Consider the following 20,761-nt stretch of genomic DNA (forward strand, 5'->3'; position numbering starts at 1 on the left):
CCAGAGTTTTGTCTGCATAGCACACTATTCAGTTAACATTCACGACAGTGCAATAGATCCTTCTTTCCAGTTTATCATATTTTCTTGAACACAGAGTTGCACTTGTTATGGACAATGCCTACAGAGACATTGATGCTGGCAAAGAGTATAGAATTGTGGAGTGCTAGGGGTTGAAAGGGGCCTCCAGAGATCATTGAGTACAACCCCACTGCAAAGCAGGACCACTTAGGGCAGGCCACACAGGAATGCATCCTGGTGGGACTTGAAGGTCCCTGGAGAAGGAGACTCCACAACTTCTCTGGGCAGCCTGCTCAAGTGCTCCGTCACTCTCACAGGAAAAAATATTTTTTCTCATGTTGAAATGGAATTTCCTGTGATTGAGTTTACGTGCATTGCCCCTCATCCTATCACTGGGTATCACTGAAAAGCAATCGGCTTCATCCTCCTGACAGATACATTTGTAGACATTGGCAAGGTCCCCTCTCAGTGTTCTCTTCTCCAGACTAAACAGCACCAGGTCTTTCCTCACAGGACAGATGCTTCAGTCCCTTAATAATCCTCATAGTTCTCTGTTGAGCTCTCTCCAGCAGTTCCCTGTTGCTCTTGAGCTGGGAAGCCCAGAACTGTATACAGTATTCCAGATGAGGTCTAACAAGGCCTGAGTAGAGGGGAGGAGAATCTCCCTTGACCTGCTGACTACATTCTTAATGCAACCGAGTACATTACTGACCTTCTCGGCCACCAGGGCACATTTCTGTCCCATGGATAACTTAATATCAACCAGGACTCCAAGATCTTTCTCTGTGGAGCTACTCTCCATCAGGACATCCTGTACTGGTGTGTGGTATTATTCCTCTCCAGGTGCAGGACTCTACACTTATCCTTGCTGAACTTCATTAAGCTAATCTTTGCCCAGCTGTCTAGTCTGTCCAAGTCCTACTGAATGGCAGCACAGCCTTCCAGGCTCTATATTAAAGTTAAAAATAGGTGGGCTAACTTAATTACCAAAATCTTTATCTTGTGTCATAGATCATAATCTGACTGTCCAGTCAGATGAGTTTGATGGGTTATGGCATACTTACTTCTAATGTACTCTTAACATCTTTACAGAGAAACTGTACTTGTGTACATAAAACTTATTTAACATCTAGAAGTAGGAAGTGGGAAGCACAAATATTTTGCAAATATGTCACAGAGGGTGCAGTTGTATGCTGTGTATGGTGAACATTCTTAGTAACCTGCTCTTGGTTTTGATGGCAACACAAGATGGAAAAGTAGATTGTTTCAAGAACTGCTTGTCATAGCAGTGGGTAAATTGGAATGGACAATTATGATGCCTAAGTTTTGATTTACATGGCAGCCTGCAAAGCAGGAACACAGCCTGATTAGAATCCAAACTTCAGCACAGCAAGAATACAGCGAGGGATAATTGTAGAGAGATTTCACAGAATCACAGAATACCAGGTTGGGAAGGACCCCAAGGATCATCTGGTTCAACCTTTCTAGATTCATAGATTAATAGAATATTAGATTGGAAGGGACTTCAAAGATCATCTAGTCCAACCTTTCAGGGTAAGAATATAGTTTAAATGAGATGGCCAAGTTGGGCTTTGAAACTTTCTCATGTAGGGGAATCCACTACTTTGGGGAGATGATTCCAATGTCAAAACAGTTGGGTTTTGGAAGGTCAATTTAATGCTTTACATTATCTCCATTTATTATTTCAAACTATGCTGTTGTGAAACAAACAAAGAGGTTTATGTCCTTAAAGGTGGATTATAAAAGTGGATTTATAAACCCAGTATTGATTGTTTTTCTTTTTCTTTTTGGATTTGTGTTTCATGTATTAATTCTCTAGAAAAGACTCAGAAAACACCTCAGATATTTTCACAAGACATCCTCAGCAAAGATAACGGTACATTTAATAATTTTATATTTAATAATAGTGTTACATAGTTATAAATTAAACACTACTTTCTTGGAAGATGATATTACACAGTACTAACCATTATGATAATATTTGAAGTCAGTATCCTCTCATTAGATTTGATAGTTGTCCACTTTTCATCTGAGAAGATAAAAAGTTGCATAGGCCTCTTGATGTTTTCTGACAACCTGCATGCTAATGGTAAATCTTCTTAATAAATGTTATCCAGCTACAAAGCTGCATGTTGATAAATGGTAATGATTAAAACATCTTCATTAGCCCATCACGTTGAGCCAGAATAAATAGGAATTTTATTCTCAGTACTTCCAGCCTTAAGCAGCTCATTGTCTGACCTTTCTTTCAGATCGTAATTTGTGTTGAGGACTGATTAACGTAAAACCACTCTTATCTGCCAAGAGGTATTTGATATTCCAGTGGCAACTTAAAGAGCCTTAAAATAATCTGTGTCATTTTGCAATTCTTGTAACTCCTGTGCACAAGCATGTTCTCCATTGAATATTTAAGAAACTTCAAACTAGGAGTAGAACATAATCATACTCAATGATTATTCCAAATCAGAGAAAACACTGAAGGTCCCATTCTCTCCATGGTTCCCAGTGATCTGCTCCAGATTTTGAGGTGCAGGTTACTTTTGGCAGTTCCAGCTACACAGTCACAAACCCACTGCAGAGGGAAAGGAATAGATTTGTATTCAGGATTTGGTAAAAAGAGGTGAATGAAGGGAAGAGGGAGAAACTTGTACTGATTAAACAATGAGGTTAAGAGATGGTGAAAGGTAGGATTTGACTCTAGTTCTCTCCAGGATAGTTTACTGAAAGGAGATAGAAACGCAAAGGAAGTTGTAAAATGTTTTGCTGTGGCAGGGATTAGGAAGACAATCTAGGGAGGCATTCATTCTGGTGACAGTCAGCTCCAGATAGAATTTGACAAGCAGCTGGAGAGAACTTTGCAGAGCCAGGGAAAAGGGACAGTGAGGTGCTGACTGGGTTTAAAGTCTGAATAAAATAAAGCTGGATATGAAGCAAGAGAAGGAAACTTGTCACTTCTAGAGCTGGAATGCAGTGCCTTAGAGCCTTCTCTTGGTTTTGTTCTGGGAGATCACTTGGCAGAGTGTTCACAGTCAGTGTAATTTCCGTGGCTGAAGTACTGTTTCTCATTTTGTTTTAGTATTAAACTAGAAAATTGGAAAGAAGCATTGAATCAAAATTAAATATTTTAGGTTGCAAAGCCAAGCCCTCGATTAGGAAATTAAGGTTGTTTGGTCTTTATGTGAATGTATCAGATGGAAGTCTTTAATTATTTAATTGGGCCTACATGACATTTTCCCCACAGAACCTGCTACTTATTTGTGAAACAGATATATCTCCTTTGGGGATTAATTGAGCATTTTGTAGTAATGAATGCTTTGTCTTTGAGACAACAATCTCATTCTTTTGGGTTTAATTTTGCTCCTCTTTTGTTCATCATCAGCAAAATATAAATAATACTGACCTGTCACATCTTGAGTGTTCTGAGAATAAATATATTAGTGGGTGTCTGATAGCCATGAAAGACTATCCTAGAAAAAATTGCCAATTCTGTTTTAATAGCACTTTTAATTAATATGTAGTAAATAAAACATAAACTCATGCCTTGAACAAAGAGAATGAGACTAAAAATACCAAATAGCTACTCATTAAGGAGTTTCCAATCTGTGAGCTAAAGAAGGAAGGGACCCAGTGGAAAAATAGTAAGCATGTGATTATGCAATTAAGAAACTGCATAATACAAAGGCAACTTGAACTCTGGAATTTAATGCAATTTTGTTTCTTCACATAATGTTGAGGGTAATTTATGGGTTAGCTATGTAAATCTTGCCCTAGGAATTAGCAGATATTTGGGTTTAATTTTGAAGACATCCTGTATTGGTACTGATATTATTTTATAAATAGCAAATTGCTGCATTAGTGTTTTACAGAGGGAAAACTACTGAATAGAAACTACAGCATATTTCTTACTCTGAATGCCTTAGAATTATTTTTTTTTTTTCCTTTTAATTATCATTTTTAAGGGGGGTGGGGAAGAAGAATTGCTGGCTAGAAGCATCTTAAATCTTGTGGGAAGCATCTAGAAAACAAATGGTGTCCTTCCTAGTAGAGAAAATGAGCTTTATTTCCAGGGAACAGCTGATTTCTCTGAGTAGGCTGAATTTTGCAGCAAAATCTGTCAGTTTCTGTAACTTTAGGACATTAGGCTGTAAAACTTTCTAACAAAGTAGAACAGTTGTAATGTGTCAATACTTCAGATGTGTCCCTGCTACTTTTGGTTTTGTTGTGTGACAGTGTTACTGTATTTCCTTAATTTAGCATAGATTTATAAGATGTAATGGTGTTTATCTCTGGTTGCTATCCAAAGAGCTCTTTCTCTATTTACTGAGAGGCCAGGAGAAAGGAAAAGTCAAAAGGGTGGGTTCATTTCAGCCTTCTGGAGGGAGGAATCAGTTGTGAGAATGTTTCCAAAAGACAAGATTAATTCACAGTCTGAGCTCCCTAAAGGCATGCTGTGCTTTCCACTTGTAATGATGAGAAGATATTCATTGCAAGATGGATAAAAGGATGTTCTCCAAAGACTGTATTTTATCTGCCAGTAGTAGGACGTGGACAGAAGCCTCCATGAAATTAATTATAAGCCCATTTCTCAGAAATGTGTAAACATGACAGTGGCAGTGATCTCTTTTACACCTCTTGGGTCCTGTGTTTTAACTGTGATTGAATTGAGCTGTCAGATTACATACAGAGTGACAACTCTTTACTAGGTTCAGCTGGATGAATAATGCAAAGAAAATACTATATAAAATTTTCTTATTCTCTTAAAACCCCTTTGGAGTTGCAAGTATATTTGTGTGGCAAGAGGTATTGTAGATCTCTATGAACATAGAGTTGTAAACTTGCTTCAAGTTCACTGTAGAGTAGTGAAATGCTAGATAACTGGGAAATTCATCTCATATTCTGTCAGCTGAATGCATTTAGACATTCTCTTTAGCTGTGGGTTATGATCTTGTGCTAGAGAGAGGAATAGCATTAAAATGTTGGTGGCCAAGTTCTGGGAAGATCTTTGGTGATGACACTGCATTGCTGAAGTATATAGGAATCCATTTATGATGCAACTTTGTGAATTTCTAAGCTTAAATTTATAAAGTTATCCTCCAGAACTGATATTTATGCAGCAAATAAGAAGCCTGAAGTTCATGGAAGTTGTGAGCGTTCGTCATTTCTTGAAAACCAGGCCATTAAAAGTAGCTGTTTAAAATATGCAGATTAGTACCTTAGTGTAGGGAATTGCCGCAAAGATTGACTGTTGTGAGCACTGTCATTATCCTGATGTTACTGGAGCTGTCATTTTGTTTTCACGCTGCTGTTTTTGTAGGCTTACCTATTATTTCTTTTTTGTTCTTATTTCTTATTCTTATTTCTATTCCTAACATATGCCCCTGAATGTTAATCTAGTTCAGATCAGGATATCAGAATTGTTGTTTCTAACCATACTGGTTTGAAATCCTTGACATTCTAGTGCCCTTCCTGGACTTGCTCTCCACTTAGTTTTGAGCTTATTGGAGGGGGGAGAGAAATGCCTAGCATTTACAATAAAATGTCTGTGAAACCTTTTTAAAGGCTGCAGCACACTACTTGTCATATCTGATAATTGAAAACATAGTGTTCAAATGCTCAGTGATTAATAAAATGTCTTGTTTTCTAATTAAACAAAAAGACATATTGCAGTAGTGAAATAGATACAAGTTGCATTTTCAAATCCATGTTTTCAATCCTTCTCTTACCAATGTTTGAATTAAAACTTCCAAGATTTCTAAAGTCTGCCAAAGGAATTTTTTTTTCACTGTTAAACACAATAGTTTCTGTTACATTTTACAAACAAATGGAGATGGTATTCTTTTATTTTATATTTAAAGTTGTGCTTTTATATCGTTTCATCACTACAATTGTGGCTTGATTGAAAAAAAGTCCACAAAAGCTGATCTCAGAATCAGCTGTAGCTTTTTAAGGTGAGTTAGTGCTTTTGCCAAATGTGCTTAGAAATAGTGTGAATTTTCAAGTGATCTCATCCCCCAGATTCTCATTGTGTTTTGTTTCCTTATAGCTCTGTCAGCACTTTTCCCCTCCCTTCCCCATTCTGTTTAAAATGGCCTATTGGTCTGACATATTGATCCCACTTGGTCCCATGACTGATATTGATTTTGTTCTCAATGGGACTGTAGCCTATCATCAAACTTACTTTTTTCTTTCATATCAAGATAATGTTTGATTGGCTTATTTGACATTAGAAGGCAACTGTGCTTGGTTATGATCAATACACTTGTATTCTCTGTTCCTTATCATTCTCAGTAAGACTACATTAGCAAATGAACCATGAAAATGCTTCAACTACCTGTCAAGCAGTAGGAGAGTCTTACTCCTATTGTTAGGCAATGTGTAGGTAGTCTAATGGGTTTTTCATTAGAAATATTGGACTACTGTTGTAGTGGTGTGATGCTTTAGCCCACATGCACCAACAATATAGCACAGCTAACCCAGTCGGAGAAGTGAAACTGTCACAACTGTGGACTGCTTATGGCATAAAGTTAAAATATAGAGGATTTTCAGATAAAGGTATATCATGTCTCAGTTTTTGTTTACTTTGTCTTGTCTGTATGGAGACACTTAAGAAAGTTGATGAAAATTAACTGCAAAAATATTTTTAGTTTGGCTATACTAAACATATATGTGGCTGGAGAGCTCCCAAACAGAGAGGGACCTGGGGGTGCTGATTGACAGCCACCTGAATATGAGCCAACAGTGTGCCCAGGTGGCCAGGAGGGCCAATGGCATCCTGGCCTGCATTAGGAATAGTGTGGCCAGCAGGAGCAGGGAGGTCATAGTGCCCCTGTACTCTGCTTTGGTTAGGCCGCACCTTGAGTACTGTGTCCAGTTCTGGGCCCCTCAGTTTAAGAAGGACATCAAAACACTTGAGCGTGTCCAGAGAAGGGCAACAAGGCTGGTGAGAGGCCTTGAGCACAAGCCCTATGAGGAGAGGCTGAGGGAGCTGGGATTGTTTAGCCTGGAGAAGAGGAGGCTCAGGGGTGACCTCATTGCCCTCTACAACTACCTGAAAGGTGGTTGTAGCCAGGAAGGGGTTGGTCTCTTCTCCCAGGCAACCAGCACCAGAACAAGGGGACACAGTCTCAAGCTGCGCCAGGGGAGGTTTAGACTCGAGGTGAGGAGAAAGTTCTTCACCGAGCGAGTCATTCGTCATTGGAACGGGTTGCCCAGGGAGGTGGTTGAGTCATCGACCCTGGAGGCATTCAAGAGGAGGTTGGACGTGGCACTTGGTGCCATGTTCTAGTCATGGGGTCTGTGTTGATAGGTTGGACTCGATGATCCTCGAGGTCTCTTCCAACCTAGGTGATACTGTAATCCTCTTATTCAGAATTAAGGTGGCCTCAATTCTATTTGTTAAGCATTTTGTCTTTCATTCTGAATAAGGATAACCATACACAGTGCTAATACAGTTTAACTAATCTCCTTCAAGGTCCCATTTTAATTAATTTGGACGAATTCTTCAGTATTCCTATTTATATCAGTCTTTTCAAGTGGTACTCGCATTAATAGTTCAGATACAGCCTCTTTCATGCTGGTGGGTATTCAGTGGCATTAGAAGTAGTGGAAATAGAGAGGACATATCACGTGCAAAAAGAGTTTTCCATTAGTCTTTGATGTCTAACACAAGGTTTGCAGTCAGTAACTAAGAGTGTTGTGTCAGAGACAAAAAGGCTGTCACGTTTTTTAAGCCATAGTTAGTGTTGTAAGACACCCTCCGTGTTCCTCTCTGTGTACTGAAGGAACTGACTGCATGTGTGTGTGTGTATATATATATTTATTATTTTTTTTAGTAAACTGGGAGGTTCACAGGTAACCAAACAATCTCTGTATGCTTGGGGGAACTGTTAGTGTGGGTGCCATTGCCACTACCGCTTACAAAATTAAGCAAATAAATGCAGGCAGAATAGGAAAACCTTTTTCCTTGTTTTTCTGGATGAAATCTATGCAATTTAGATTTTCAGCCTGAGCAAATCTAGCTAAGAATATTGGAAAATAAGAGAGAGGATAAAGGAACAAGAGATAAAGTTTGGAAGTGGATACCCCAAAATGTTCTTGTTAAGATGACAAAGAGTTTTCTTTCGCAGTCCTCATTCTTACCAAGTGAAGAGCTCAAACAATATATAACGAGTTTGAAATTCAATGTGGAGGGAAGATTGCTGGTTTATTTATTTTTTCCCCCAGATGCATACTTCAGGTAACTGTATATTTCTAAGGTAACAAAGTTATGGAATATTACTTTTTCATTCTGTTGCTTAATCTGGCTTTCCTGCATATGTGACAGATGACACTGATTTTACATCAAAAAATACTATTCAGATAAAGTTATACTATTCTATTCCTTTCCCTGCTATTATTTGCTGCTGTCAAATTTAGACTGTATTACATGACTGTAATCCTGATGGATGAGTCTAATATAAATGGAGGAACATATGTTGTTGCATTACTAAACATAAAAATGGGATTACTGGAGGCATTAATATTGTACCTGAAGGTGTGAGTTCATTATTTTTAACCAGTTCCATCCAAAGATGTTTCCATTGGAAGCAAATTTAGAAAGAAATATACATCTTTAAAATGTTCTTAATTTTTGTTTCAGAGTTATCCCTTTACTGCTGTCCTTATTTCAAAGTAAGGAGTGTTATTTGGGTAACTGTTGTGTATGTGGTGCAAAACCTTACCTTTACCTGATGCATTAAGGAATACTGAGCTGGATTTCTTAGGAGTGACTCAGTTTTCTTGCAATGTGTGACTGAAGCTTTGGATGAGCTTAAGGACAGGAAAGACATTTAGGAATTGTCCTGCCTGTGTAATAGAATGCCTTTCACATCTAGCTTTCCTATAAACCACTTGCATGGGGTTACCTGCTTCTGCATTCTTTTTACATCGCTGCTAATATGCTGTGTTGTGGGGAAGGTTAGCAAGGGCATGCTACTGTTTATGCTATAGCTGAGGCGTATCATTATCATTTAGTGACTTAGTTGCATGGAATGAGCTGAAGCACTCGTACTATTGTTGGAATTAAATTTCTACATGAATTTGGGAGGTTTTGAAGCCACTGTCTTTCCTCCTTCACCAAAGCTTATTTTCCCGTAAAGTTAACCTAGGCTTCCAAGGGCTGGAGAATCTCTACTATGAGGATAGACTGTGGGATCTGGGATTGTTCAGCCTAGAGAAGAATCCAGGAGGACCTAACAACTGCCTTCTAATACCTGACAGGATGCTACAGGAAGACTGGAGAGGGACTTTTCTTAAGTGTGTCTAGCAATAGGACAAGAGGGGGTGGTTTTAAGCTGAGGGAGAGTAGGTTTAGAGTGGATCTGAGAAAGAAGTTCTTCAGTACGACAGAGGTGAGACTGCAATAGGTTGCCCAGGGAGACTGTGGATTCCTCCTCCCTGGGAGTGTTTAAGGTGAGGTTGGATGAGGCCTTGAGGAACTAAGTCTAGCTGAGAGGCATCCCTGCTCATGGCAGGGAGATTGGAGTATATGGTCTCTAAGGTCTCTTCCAACCTAAGCCATTCTGTGACTGTATGAATACATGAGGAATACATTGCACATAGACATCAACAAGAAGTTATTTCTTGTAAAATATGGCAGTTTGTCTCATAAAGGCATAGAAAATCATGGGTTTTTTTTCCTAGTGTGTTAATGTGCTGTTTTGATTTCAGGAGAAGTGGATTTGGTGGGTTTCTAAACTCCAGCTCTTTTCTTTTCTTTATTGTAATAGTTCCTGCCATCTTTTATTGCAGGTGATGGCTTAAAAAAACACAACACAAAACAGCAACAAAACAACAACAACAAAATCCCAACAAAACCAAATTTTAAAATTTGGGCTTATAATTTAAAGGGATTTGTATGTTCCACTATTTGCATAGTGAAGGAGGAGCAGTCAGTGGCCTTTTTTAGATGTCGTTGGTATAACAGAATCACAGTTTCTGTGTGCAGTTATGGTAAATATGTAAATATTAAGACATAGGGGCTTGTACTGAGTAGTTTCTTGGTTTTAAATAATTCTAGCCATGTTTATGAGATTCATGATGGGTTTTTTTGAGTACGTGGCCAGGGTCATGTTTCTTTTAGTAAGGAACAGACTGTATAATGCTACTTGAAATGGTGCGTTAAGACCAAATCAGTAAATTTTCACAGATGAATCACCAAATGAAACAGCTTCCAATCCTACCATGTTTTCATATCGTTAAACTATTAGACCAACTTTCTTTCATTTTTGCATAATGAACAGATGTGAGAAACTAGTGTGTTTGTCTTCATTGAAATCAGCGCCGTTTCTGCTTACGCTTCTGAGAAGAAAATTACTTCACGAATATTAACCATCAACTAATTAAGATGTACTTAATTAAATGCAAATGCTACTTAGCAAAAGCAATTGAGAGAAAGGCATATGATTAGGGAATTAGCAACTGATTTAACACATGGAGCTGCTAGCCAGGCACCTAAGCAATAGAAAGTAATACAGAAACTTCACTTGATAAAAATAATACCAGGGGAAAATACCCCATTTTCCCTATTGTGTTTGTTGGAAAACTTTGGAATCAATGAAGCACGATATATTCAGACTATAAATTGTAGGTTAATGTTGCTTTCTATTCAATAAATAGAGAGGTTAAGAATTACTGAAAATATTGAAAATTTATCAATCAAGCTCATGCTGAGAGATTTTTTTTTTTTGACAGCTGGTTATTCAGGATCTAGAACAGAGAAAAGTTACGTAGGAAGTAACACAGTGTTGCTACTGTTTTCCAGGATGCTTCCACTTTACTAAATTAAAGCTTACGTTGACAGCCTTTGTCTTTGGAACAGATATGAATAAACACTGTCAAGATGTTATGAAGGCTGCTAGGATTAATAAAACATTTAAAGTTTCCTAATGTCTGTCAAAGTATGTGTTATATAAAGTACTGAACTGATTCAAGGGCAAAAATTTGTCTATTAGATCGAGTTGCACACTGCCTTTTTTTCCCCTCCAAATACCTGAGATTGTAGGGCTACACAGGGTGGTAAATGGTGAACTGCATGTAAATATTATTGTTTTCATTTCCTGTAGCTTATTTGATTGGATTTTCAGACATTAGCTTCTAAGTTCTCCCTGCTGAAAAATCTGGGTCAGCCTTTCACAGTTGTGTATGCATTTTAATTAGAGATGTGTGCTATGAGAAAGACAGCTCTCCTCAGAGTTCCTCTTGTAGAAGGGAAAAAGCGCAAGCAAACAACAAAACAAATAGAACTGCAAAAAAATTTCAGTCATGATATAAGACTGAATTTCCAATCAGCAGTTCTGATAAAGTCAAAGCAAGATATGGAGCTTTGAGAAAAACAGATCACAAGTGCCTCACTATGCAAAAGGACGGAAGTTCACAGATTCATACAATAGTTTAGGTTGGAATAGTCCCCAAAGATCATCCAGTTCCAACCCCACTGCCATAGTCAGGGATACCTTCCACTAGGCCAGGTCAGGGTCTCATCCAACCTGGCCTTGAACACCTCCAGGGAGGGGGCATTCATGACCTCCCTAGCAACCTGTTTCTCACCACCCTCACTGTAAAGAATTTCCCCTCCTCAAGCTTAAAGCCATTTCCTCTTGTTCTAGTACTACAAGCCCTTGTAAAAAGTCTTTTCCTGGCTTTCTTGTGGGTCCCTTTCAGGTACTGGAAGGCCACATTAAAGTCTCATGGAGCCTTCTTTTTTCCAGCTTGAACAGCCCCAACTCTCTCAGCTTGTCTCTATAAGGGAAGTGCTTCAGCCCTCTGATCAAATTTGTGGCCCTCCTTTGGACCTGCTCCAGCAGTTCTGTCTCTCTGTTGCCCAGGGAGTTGGTGGAGTCATGATCCCTGAAGGTGTTCAAGAAACATGTTGACATAGGACACTATTTAATGGCCATGGTTGTGTTAGGTTGATAGACTCGATGACCTTAGAGGTCTTTCCCAACCCAAACAATTCTTTAGTTCCATATGAGAAGCAGGACTGGTCACACACCACAGATCTGGTTTTACTAAGTTTTGCATATAGACAGACATATTTGGTTCTTGATGAGCAGAGGACACACAGCAGCCTTAGTTCCTCAGCCAATCTAAGGAGGTCATTCAGTATATTTGAAGACTTGGGAGGGAGTCAACATAAGGACTCCTCCTCATGAGTGAGGAATGTATGTGGGAAACTGCATGGGGTTCAAGATAAGAAAGAGTCCTGTTGGCTGTTTCAAACTTTACGACCCATACACCAGGCACTACCATGCTTTATTGCTGATTATTTTTCTGCACAGGGAAGGTAGCAAACAGTAAATGGCAACCAGCACAGCTCACAGATTTGAACATCCTGTGAACTAACTGCATTTTTTCCCCCTGCAGCCTCTAAGCTTAGAGGCATTACTGAAGGCAATTGAATAGTTACAAAGCCTTCTTCACCCCCTAGCACTGAGTGCTTTCAAATCTGAGCTGTGGTGTTCCTTATCAAGAATTTCAGGTCCCCAGCAGTTATCCAAGGGATGACTTATTATGTGCCTCCTTTTCAGCTTTACTGTGAAGGCAAGAAAACTGGTAAGAGAGGCATTAGCTGAGAAATACATCTATTTATATTCAAATAGATGCCTATAACTGGTATAGTCATCCAGATACAGCACAGTATATACACAAATGTGTGTAAACAGTACTTCCTGATCATTCAGTGCTGTGTACTGTCAGTCTTTTCCTTAATTTTGTATTTTTTTCCTTCTCATTTTAAATGTACAGGTTTAAAAACACTTGACTGACATTCTGTAGTTCCCTCTCGTCTGTGCTTCTTATAAGCAGACTATCATATGTGGCTACCAGGAGCCACAAAAAGAAGGTATTCACATAACTGAGCCGTTGTTTGTTTCTTGGAGTTGCAGATTTGAACACATTTGACTAAGCAGTACAGGGTCTGGAGCCTGAGTTTTAGCATCTAGGCTCAGTGGCTGTTGTTAATTCTTTTATGAATGTTAAAATACCACTGCATGATTTGTTTTACTACTGTGTGATATTCCTGTCCTTTAGTGATTACATAGGAATTTAACAAGTCATTTTCAATATTAATGTTCCAAGAACTGTCTTGATTTGATCCCATTTATTGTAAATTTATTGCCCATTTTTGGCTTAGTTCATGTGAGGTTATAGTTCAGCCTTTCAGAGGCTATAGCTACTTTCCAGGTACAGAGCTGAGATCAGGGCCATTGCCTTATTGCATAGGACTCCAGCAGCATTATTATTTTACACTGATTTTCTTTTCCCCAAGTTGTTCTCTATGCCTCATTGAATCTTGCAGTGATTTTACTGTTCATTTTAAGGCTTTAAAAAGATTTTTCCCTCTGTTAAGTACTTGCCTTTCCATTTACTACAGGTCAGAATTTGACAGCACTTCTTTACTGTGCACTGAAGCATGCATCATATTAAAAGATGCACAATAAGCACCAGGCTTTCCTTGCCATGTCTCTGTAGTGATACCAGCTCCAGGAATACTTCCCATTGGAAACATCTTAAAGCGTTTTACAAGAAACTTAAATATCAGACACATTTTACAGATGAGTAAACAAAAACACAAAGGAATGACATGATTCAACTGTATTAAACACAGCACATAGGTCTCCGTGGCATAGCACAACCTTTAGCGTCCTGAACCAAATTTTCACGGACACTACAGCTGCTTTGTGAATATAATAAAACAAGAATGTTTGTAATATGTAGAAATTTGTCTAGTCAGTAAGGGTTTGGGATTTTTTGGTTGAGTGGTTTAGGAGTTTTTTTGTGGTTGGTTGGTTGGATGTTTCAAAGCAATTCAATAGTTCAGTAGTTGCTCTGGTGTATGCACATATACTAGAAGGTCTTCATGCCAAGAAGGAGGTTTTTAAGTAGTGACTTGCTTTGCTGGTTGATTGTCTAGCTGAATCCAGCATAACAGTTCAAGAAAGAGATGTGGATTTGAAAGGCTGTCTCCTTGGCACTCTTTGCTGATGATACAAATCTGTAGAACCCAGCAAAGGTTTAAACAGGTTTTGACATTTTATATCCTTGAAATGAAAATCTCTTTTGCCTTCTGACATTTCTACCTACAATCACTCCTATTACTGTAATCTGGAGAATTTAACCCAAAATGTACAATGCGGACTATTGAAAGATTCCAGATTTTACTGAACAAATCAACTGATAAATAGTGAAGTGTTTTCCTGATGGAAATGTTATATTCTGTTTTTATCTTCTTGCCTTTTACTTTTTGTCTTTCTGTGGCTTATAGGAAACAGCTTCCAATCCTAAAGCCAGGGAACTTTGAGCTGTGTATTTGGAGTTCTGTCTTCAACTCTTGTACAACATAAACATAAGCCTATAAATTTCAAATGAAATGTTAGACTACACATGACAAACTGTTTCCAATGGGACTTTTCCTGCTAGCTTCAGTCTTAACATTGGCATTGTTCCCAGCATATGGCTGAGTGGTTCCTGGTAGTTGACTACACTATGCCCTTTAAAGAGGAAGGCAACAAAGGTCAAGTTGTTCATAAAATCATTAGTGAAATGTCAGAAACAATTTAGTCTAAATAAAATATTTCCCTGACGATCCGAAGTACCCATTATAAAACATTCCTTCCAACTGCCTGTTTAGAATTCATCAGATAAGAACTGGGCAGTTGACAAAGAGAATTTTTTCTCGGTAAAATCAGAGAGAATGAATTTGTTTGTTTGAAATGTAGACTCTGACAAACTAATTTAACACAATTTTCATTGTGAGCCCAAAGTTAGCTTGAAATGTGTAAAAGTCTCTCAGCATGCCATTGAGTTTTACCTGGTGATGAAACAATATGAGAGTAAAGTTCACTCCTTTTCTAGTTTTTATTTTATTCTTTGGAAAATAAGTTTGCAGTCTGCTCCTCCGTCCTGTCCTTCAACCCAAACATGTTTTTGTTCTGAGGAAGGAGGCAGGAATCCCTTCTGCACTGGCTGGTGTCAGGGTGTGATGACCTGTGGTACAAGAGAAGGAGCAATTGATGCAAATACTAAGTCCAGTGAGGGAAGTAGAACTTGATGTGAGAGATCTATGAATCCTTTGGCAGGGCTTAAATTTGTATTTTTAATATGAAAAAAATACAGCTATTGAGACTGAATTGATCTCAAAGGTCTTTATAATTCAGATGACTATGACTATTTTAAAAGCATGAGCTGCATGACTTACCTTGGTTTGCAGAGCCAAGGCAGATTGATGTTTGCAGCTCTGTTATACCTAAAGATTCTGTATGAATAAAATATTTGACACTGGTTAAGGGGATATATTATTGCATGGATGGCCCTCATCTTTTCCTCTTTTTATAAAGTATCTGGTCATTAATTTTTCTGGGACTCATGGTATGTCACTAGTACTAAAGTACCTTCTTTGAGGGACTCAGTTTATCAGAGCTTATTTGAGCACTTCTCAGACTCTGTAAACTTTGAATAACAGAAGTGAAGTTTCTGTCTAAATTAGTTCCTGGTGCTTTATGTTACAAGCACATTTTGTAATCATATGATTACTGTTTTAAATTCTGTGTGATAAGAATGCTGTAATTCTAAAATAGAAAATCCAAATCTCTTCCTCCTGGATCTTTTTATTATAATGAAATGAAATACAGATGTTTGTATACATACTATTATAATGAAATTAAGTACACTGATATGACACATTACAAATGCACAGACCTTTTTATACTTCCATGACACACAGAGTGATGTGGTACTGGATTCCTAAAAAATTAAGACCTTTCAAACCAAACAAGACACTGATCTCAGCTTAACTGTGTATTTTGGTACACAGCTGCATCTGAAAGGATGAACTGTGGATTAGAAAACTGACTAAGCTTGAAGTTAGGATACGTTTCCCCTTCTCTCACCAATGTGGATGAAGACTAGATGGTTACTGTACATACATTTCTATGCACATAGTTTTCCATAGATGTATTGTGTACTATTCGTGTTAAGATTTTCTATGGCATCAAATACATATTAACAAAATAAAAGCCTCAAGACCACCCAGGCTGGCATTCACTTCAGCAGAATATCAAATTAAAGTAGGTTTAAGCATGTTCTTCTAGAAGCAAGACAGAGGAGACAAGTCATTTTAATAAAAAAATCTATTTACCTTGTTTATACAGAAGAACAGAATCTAATTTATTTGTGTGCCCATCTGGACTAGATTGCTCATTTTAAGTTAATTTAACAAATGATAGACTGCTACTGGCCTTTTTTTTTCCCCAGGAGAAGAGGTTGACAGACAGCTGTGCAGAGATGCTATCTACCCAATCCCTGTTGTCTGCGAAGCTCCATGCCCAAAGGACTGTGTGCTCAGCATGTGGTCTGCATGGTCCTCCTGCTCGCACACCTGCTCCGGCAAAACCACAGAAGGGAAGCAGATGCGTGCCCGCTCCATTCTGGCCTATGCAGGTGAAGGTAAGGTCGCATTCTCTAGCAGACTCTCATTTGATTGTGAATTCTCCACTGGTTTGTAAAGTCAAAGTAATTTCTTGATCGACAGAAACAAATTATTAGGTGGAGTTCTGGTTTTTAAATACAGAAAAAACTATTTTATTGCTTATCTGACTCATCCTATCTAAAATTGTTTTGAAGAGGTGATTTTCTTTTGGTTATGTCAGTTAATGTTGCTTTTTTTCATTCTGCATTATTTTGCCTTGAATATGATTCTCTCATTTTCTGTTAAAATTAAAGCAAATAATTCATACTATGAAGACCTCTATGAAAGATATTTATAGAGGATTGTTAGTAACCCTAATTTGGGTCCAGTTTGGAAGGATGTAAGCATGAATAGTGTAAAGATGAGGGGTTTAATGGGTTCAAATGCTAAGAAGTGGCTTCTGTAGTTTCTTAACTCAAGCTGGTAACTAATTTTACCACGCTAACATTTTTGTTCATAGTAAGACTATGGGTTTACCCTGCAAATCCTCACAGGATCACAGAATGGTAGGGATTGAAAGGGACCTCTGGTGGTCATCTAGTCCAACCCTCCTGCTAAAACAGCTTTGCCTTACACTTTGAAGATCTTCTGTGTTTTCTATAACTGGATTCACTTTGGTCTTAACTATTTTGAGGGGTAATTGAGCAAGTGTATGCTATATGTAACATGGTTCTGAAATGGCTATGTCAGGGGTGCCAGGGTCCAACCGGTAAAACGATGCAGTGTTGGGAACAAGGAGATATAACCACCAAGGAGTATGTAGAAAACTGACAGTAAAGCTGTATGCATCCAGTATAAAAGGATTATTTAACGTTTTAAAATGTTAAGCATTTTATTACTTCAAGTTAAGATGAAATTAACTAGAAAGTGAAAGCTGCAATGTATGGAAGCAGTGAAACAGAGTATGTGTTTTGAGAAGTGGAAAAAGAAAGGGGCAGAGTTCATTGTATACCAAAACAGTTCTCTGTTTGCAAACACACTGAACTTCATTGGTAAAACTATCCTGTGTACTTGGCAGAATTTGTGTAATTATGGAAAAAAAATAAATGTAGCAGAACAGGCACCATCAACATTTGCTCTGAAAAAATAAACAGCAACCTTCACTAGAAGACAGGCAATCAGAGCTATAGTCATTTTAGTAGGTGATCCAAGTAATAAATTACTTAGATGGATCTATGTAACAAAGTAGAAATACTCATAAAATAAGGGACAAAATTTGGTTTATGTTGTTACTTATATTTTAGTGTGTCAAACTGACTTATTTTGAGGGAAACACAGCTACATTTTCATATGATAATTGAAATAAACATGTAACCATGTACTTCTTTCTTTTCCATGTAGGTTAAGATAATAGACTATTTTTATATGCTTATGCAGTTTTATTGGAGACAGAAATTTAACATCCTGACAAGCATGCCCAAGAAGTGAAAACCTAAATCACTCCAGAATATTATTCTGCTGTCTTCTGTTTCTTTTTTTAAAGTACTCATTTTATTATGACTTTGATGCATAACACAGCTGAAGATAGTTTACAAGGCTGCAGATGGAGCAAAGCAGTTAAGCATAGACTGGATTTTATGTATGTGAATTTTATTTATGTCTGTAGAGCAATGATCAGAACCAACTCTGAGTAATCACAAAGACTGACAGCTCTTAAACCACACAGATAATAGTGGAGAGATCCCTAAACTACTCTGAGAAAGCTAATTTCATTACCTAGGTGTTGTAGTGTTTCAGCTTTGCTTGAATCCTGGCCTCTTTACCACTGTGCTTTTAAGGATCCAAGCTTCTATGTCCACCTGTCTTATAACAATTTACTCACACCTTGGTCAGCTATCTTCAATACTCTGTACCTTTGACTACAAACTCCAGAGAGTAAAAGTTTATAAAGCACCTCCAAGGCTTAGCATATTGTTACAACACTGGCTGGAAGGTATTTTTCACCTTTGCTTGTGTTGTATTTAAAATCAGTTTGGCTGTTATTTTTCATGCTTTGCTGAAATGAGAGTTATGATCATCTTTCTCCTCATATCTCTCTTATGCCTTTTAGTAATTTGCTGCATGACAAGTAACTGAATGGCTTTTCACCTAGAGAAGTGAGTGACAGAGACCAATGTTAGTCCCAAAATATAAAGCACTGATGGTGTAGTTGGTGCTGGGAGGTCATTTTATGTTCTGATGGCACAGAGTATATTCCCATATCGGAATGTCTGTATTCTGCTGATAAAAAAAATGAAACTCCACTTGAAGCTTTTTTGGAAACATGCAGTTCTCAGTGCTATTCAGAGTTTATTAAAGATGCTTATTAGTGTTGATGAAAATTCCATAAACATAATATATAACTTAAAAAGCCAAGTCTCATAAATGTAAGAGAAATAATCCCTTTTACACATTAAAACTGAGTTCTGAAAAAAACCCTCTCAGTTCTGCTCAGGTGAGCTATCCCACAGGTGCTCCCATTTTGGAGTTTTGTACTTTTCCTGAACTGTTGGGTTTAGAGACTGTTGGGTAAGACATTTCATAGTAATTCCTGTGTAATATAGCCACGGTGTTTGAGAGTTTTTATTCAGAACGCAATAGGACAAATGTATGTAAATATGCACAATTCCTATGATATCAGAATGGATATTAATTAATGAAAAAACTATGCAAGTGTGTTGCCAATTTGTGAATAAGGTTAGATTTGACTTCTAAGATAACATAAGAAGCCCAGGTTTGCCCCTGTGAGTTGATCACATGCATTCTTCTCCTAGTCATGAAGAATTCAATCTACAAGCCTGGGAAGATCCAGGCTTTGCAGACATTACATACACAAAGAATGCTGCAGTCTCCAAAGGCATCTGAAGTGCTTACTTCTTGGTTATTGGGATGCCTACACATGAACATCCCATTGAAATTTTTTAGGGCTTGTAATCGTCTATGAAACAAGTTCTTCTGTCTGCTTCTTGGATGACTTCTTGTTGAAGTATTGTCCGTGATTGTTCAGTTTCTCTCTTCTTTGAAATAAGAAATGCTATATCCTGTAATTTTCTTTGTTAATGTTGGCAGATGACTGACTGGCCATGATAGAAATATGTCACTTCACACTTAAGATCTTATTCTTCTTTCTTCCCAGCTATCTGAGCTGCTGAATCGGTTTGAAGAAACCATCAAGTTAGCATAATTATCCACCAGGAAACATCCACAGTATGATCAGTTTTCATGAATGACTTAGAATAGGAATAATTCAGCAGTATTGCAATAATTCCTTGGTGACAAAGATAACTTTACTGGAAAAAATGAAGCCATTACTAAATTACCGTAGTGACTGAGTTTTCTGATGAGCTCTGGATTATTACTGCCTCTCTAGCAACACAGTGACATCTGACCATGGTCATTACCTCATTCAGAACAAAACCTTTTCCATGTGGTCAAACTATGTGCTGCAGAGCCTCAAGCACAGTGTGGTCATACACATCTGGGTTGGACTTATTTGCTTGCATTCAGTGGAGAGAGAGAGAAGTCTCTTTCCTTAAGATAAAGAGTTTCTGTGTTTTGTGAGATGACTCCTTGTGGAAGCTGGTGCCACAGTAACCATTTCTGATGTCTTTTCTGAGATCATTGTCCTCAGCTTGAAGGCTTGAAAGGTGAAGCAGTTTATAAATTTGCCTGTCTGTGAGCCTGCCTATGGTGGTAACTCGTTTGTGTCACTGTCAAATGCATCTTCATGGTACAGTAAGAAATTTAGGAAAGTCACTGTCTCAAAATATAAAATGACAGCAAAGGACATTATGATGTTATCTGATACATCATATGGTTGTTCTGCATAAATCTAAGAAAGGCCTCATACACAGCTTAGCCTGTCTCTTGTTTGTAAGGTTTGCCTGTTTCATATTTTTCTGGTTAGGGTGTCCTGCTTAACAATAAATTTTATATAATTAATAATGAGCACCAAGACTACATTACAGAGGTCAAGGCTTGAGAGTAAAAAGTACTAAATGAGTCTTACTTTTTTACTAAAGAGTAGATATGCAAATGGATTCTTTATTGATTATGCAGTGTCATTGATTGATGCTGCCAAATCAGTGTCATAGACCATACTTTCCAAGTTTTTTCAGTAGTAAGTGACTGATACTGATTTTGGAAAAGTAAAGGTTGGAAAAAAAAAAACAAAACCAAAATTCAAATATAAAAAGGAAAATAATCTGATTAAAAGGCTTACTAAAATGAGAATGGAAG

General features: G+C 37.8%; 1 protein-coding gene across 1 annotated transcript in view; it reads left to right on the forward strand.

The window, feature by feature from the left end:
* The window catches only part of THSD7A (thrombospondin type 1 domain containing 7A), a 307,882-nt gene that overhangs the window by 209,500 nt on the left and 77,621 nt on the right, over positions 1-20,761 (forward strand). The window contains exon 11 of the mRNA XM_068152522.1: positions 16,330-16,521. Within this exon, the coding sequence (XP_068008623.1) occupies positions 16,330-16,521 (192 nt within the window). The remainder of the gene's footprint in view (positions 1-16,329; positions 16,522-20,761) is intronic.

Source organism: Melanerpes formicivorus, unplaced genomic scaffold, assembly GCF_026170545.1.
Source record: "Melanerpes formicivorus ecotype bairdi unplaced genomic scaffold, bMelFor1.0.p_v2 SCAF_23, whole genome shotgun sequence".
NCBI lineage: Eukaryota > Metazoa > Chordata > Aves > Piciformes > Picidae > Melanerpes > Melanerpes formicivorus.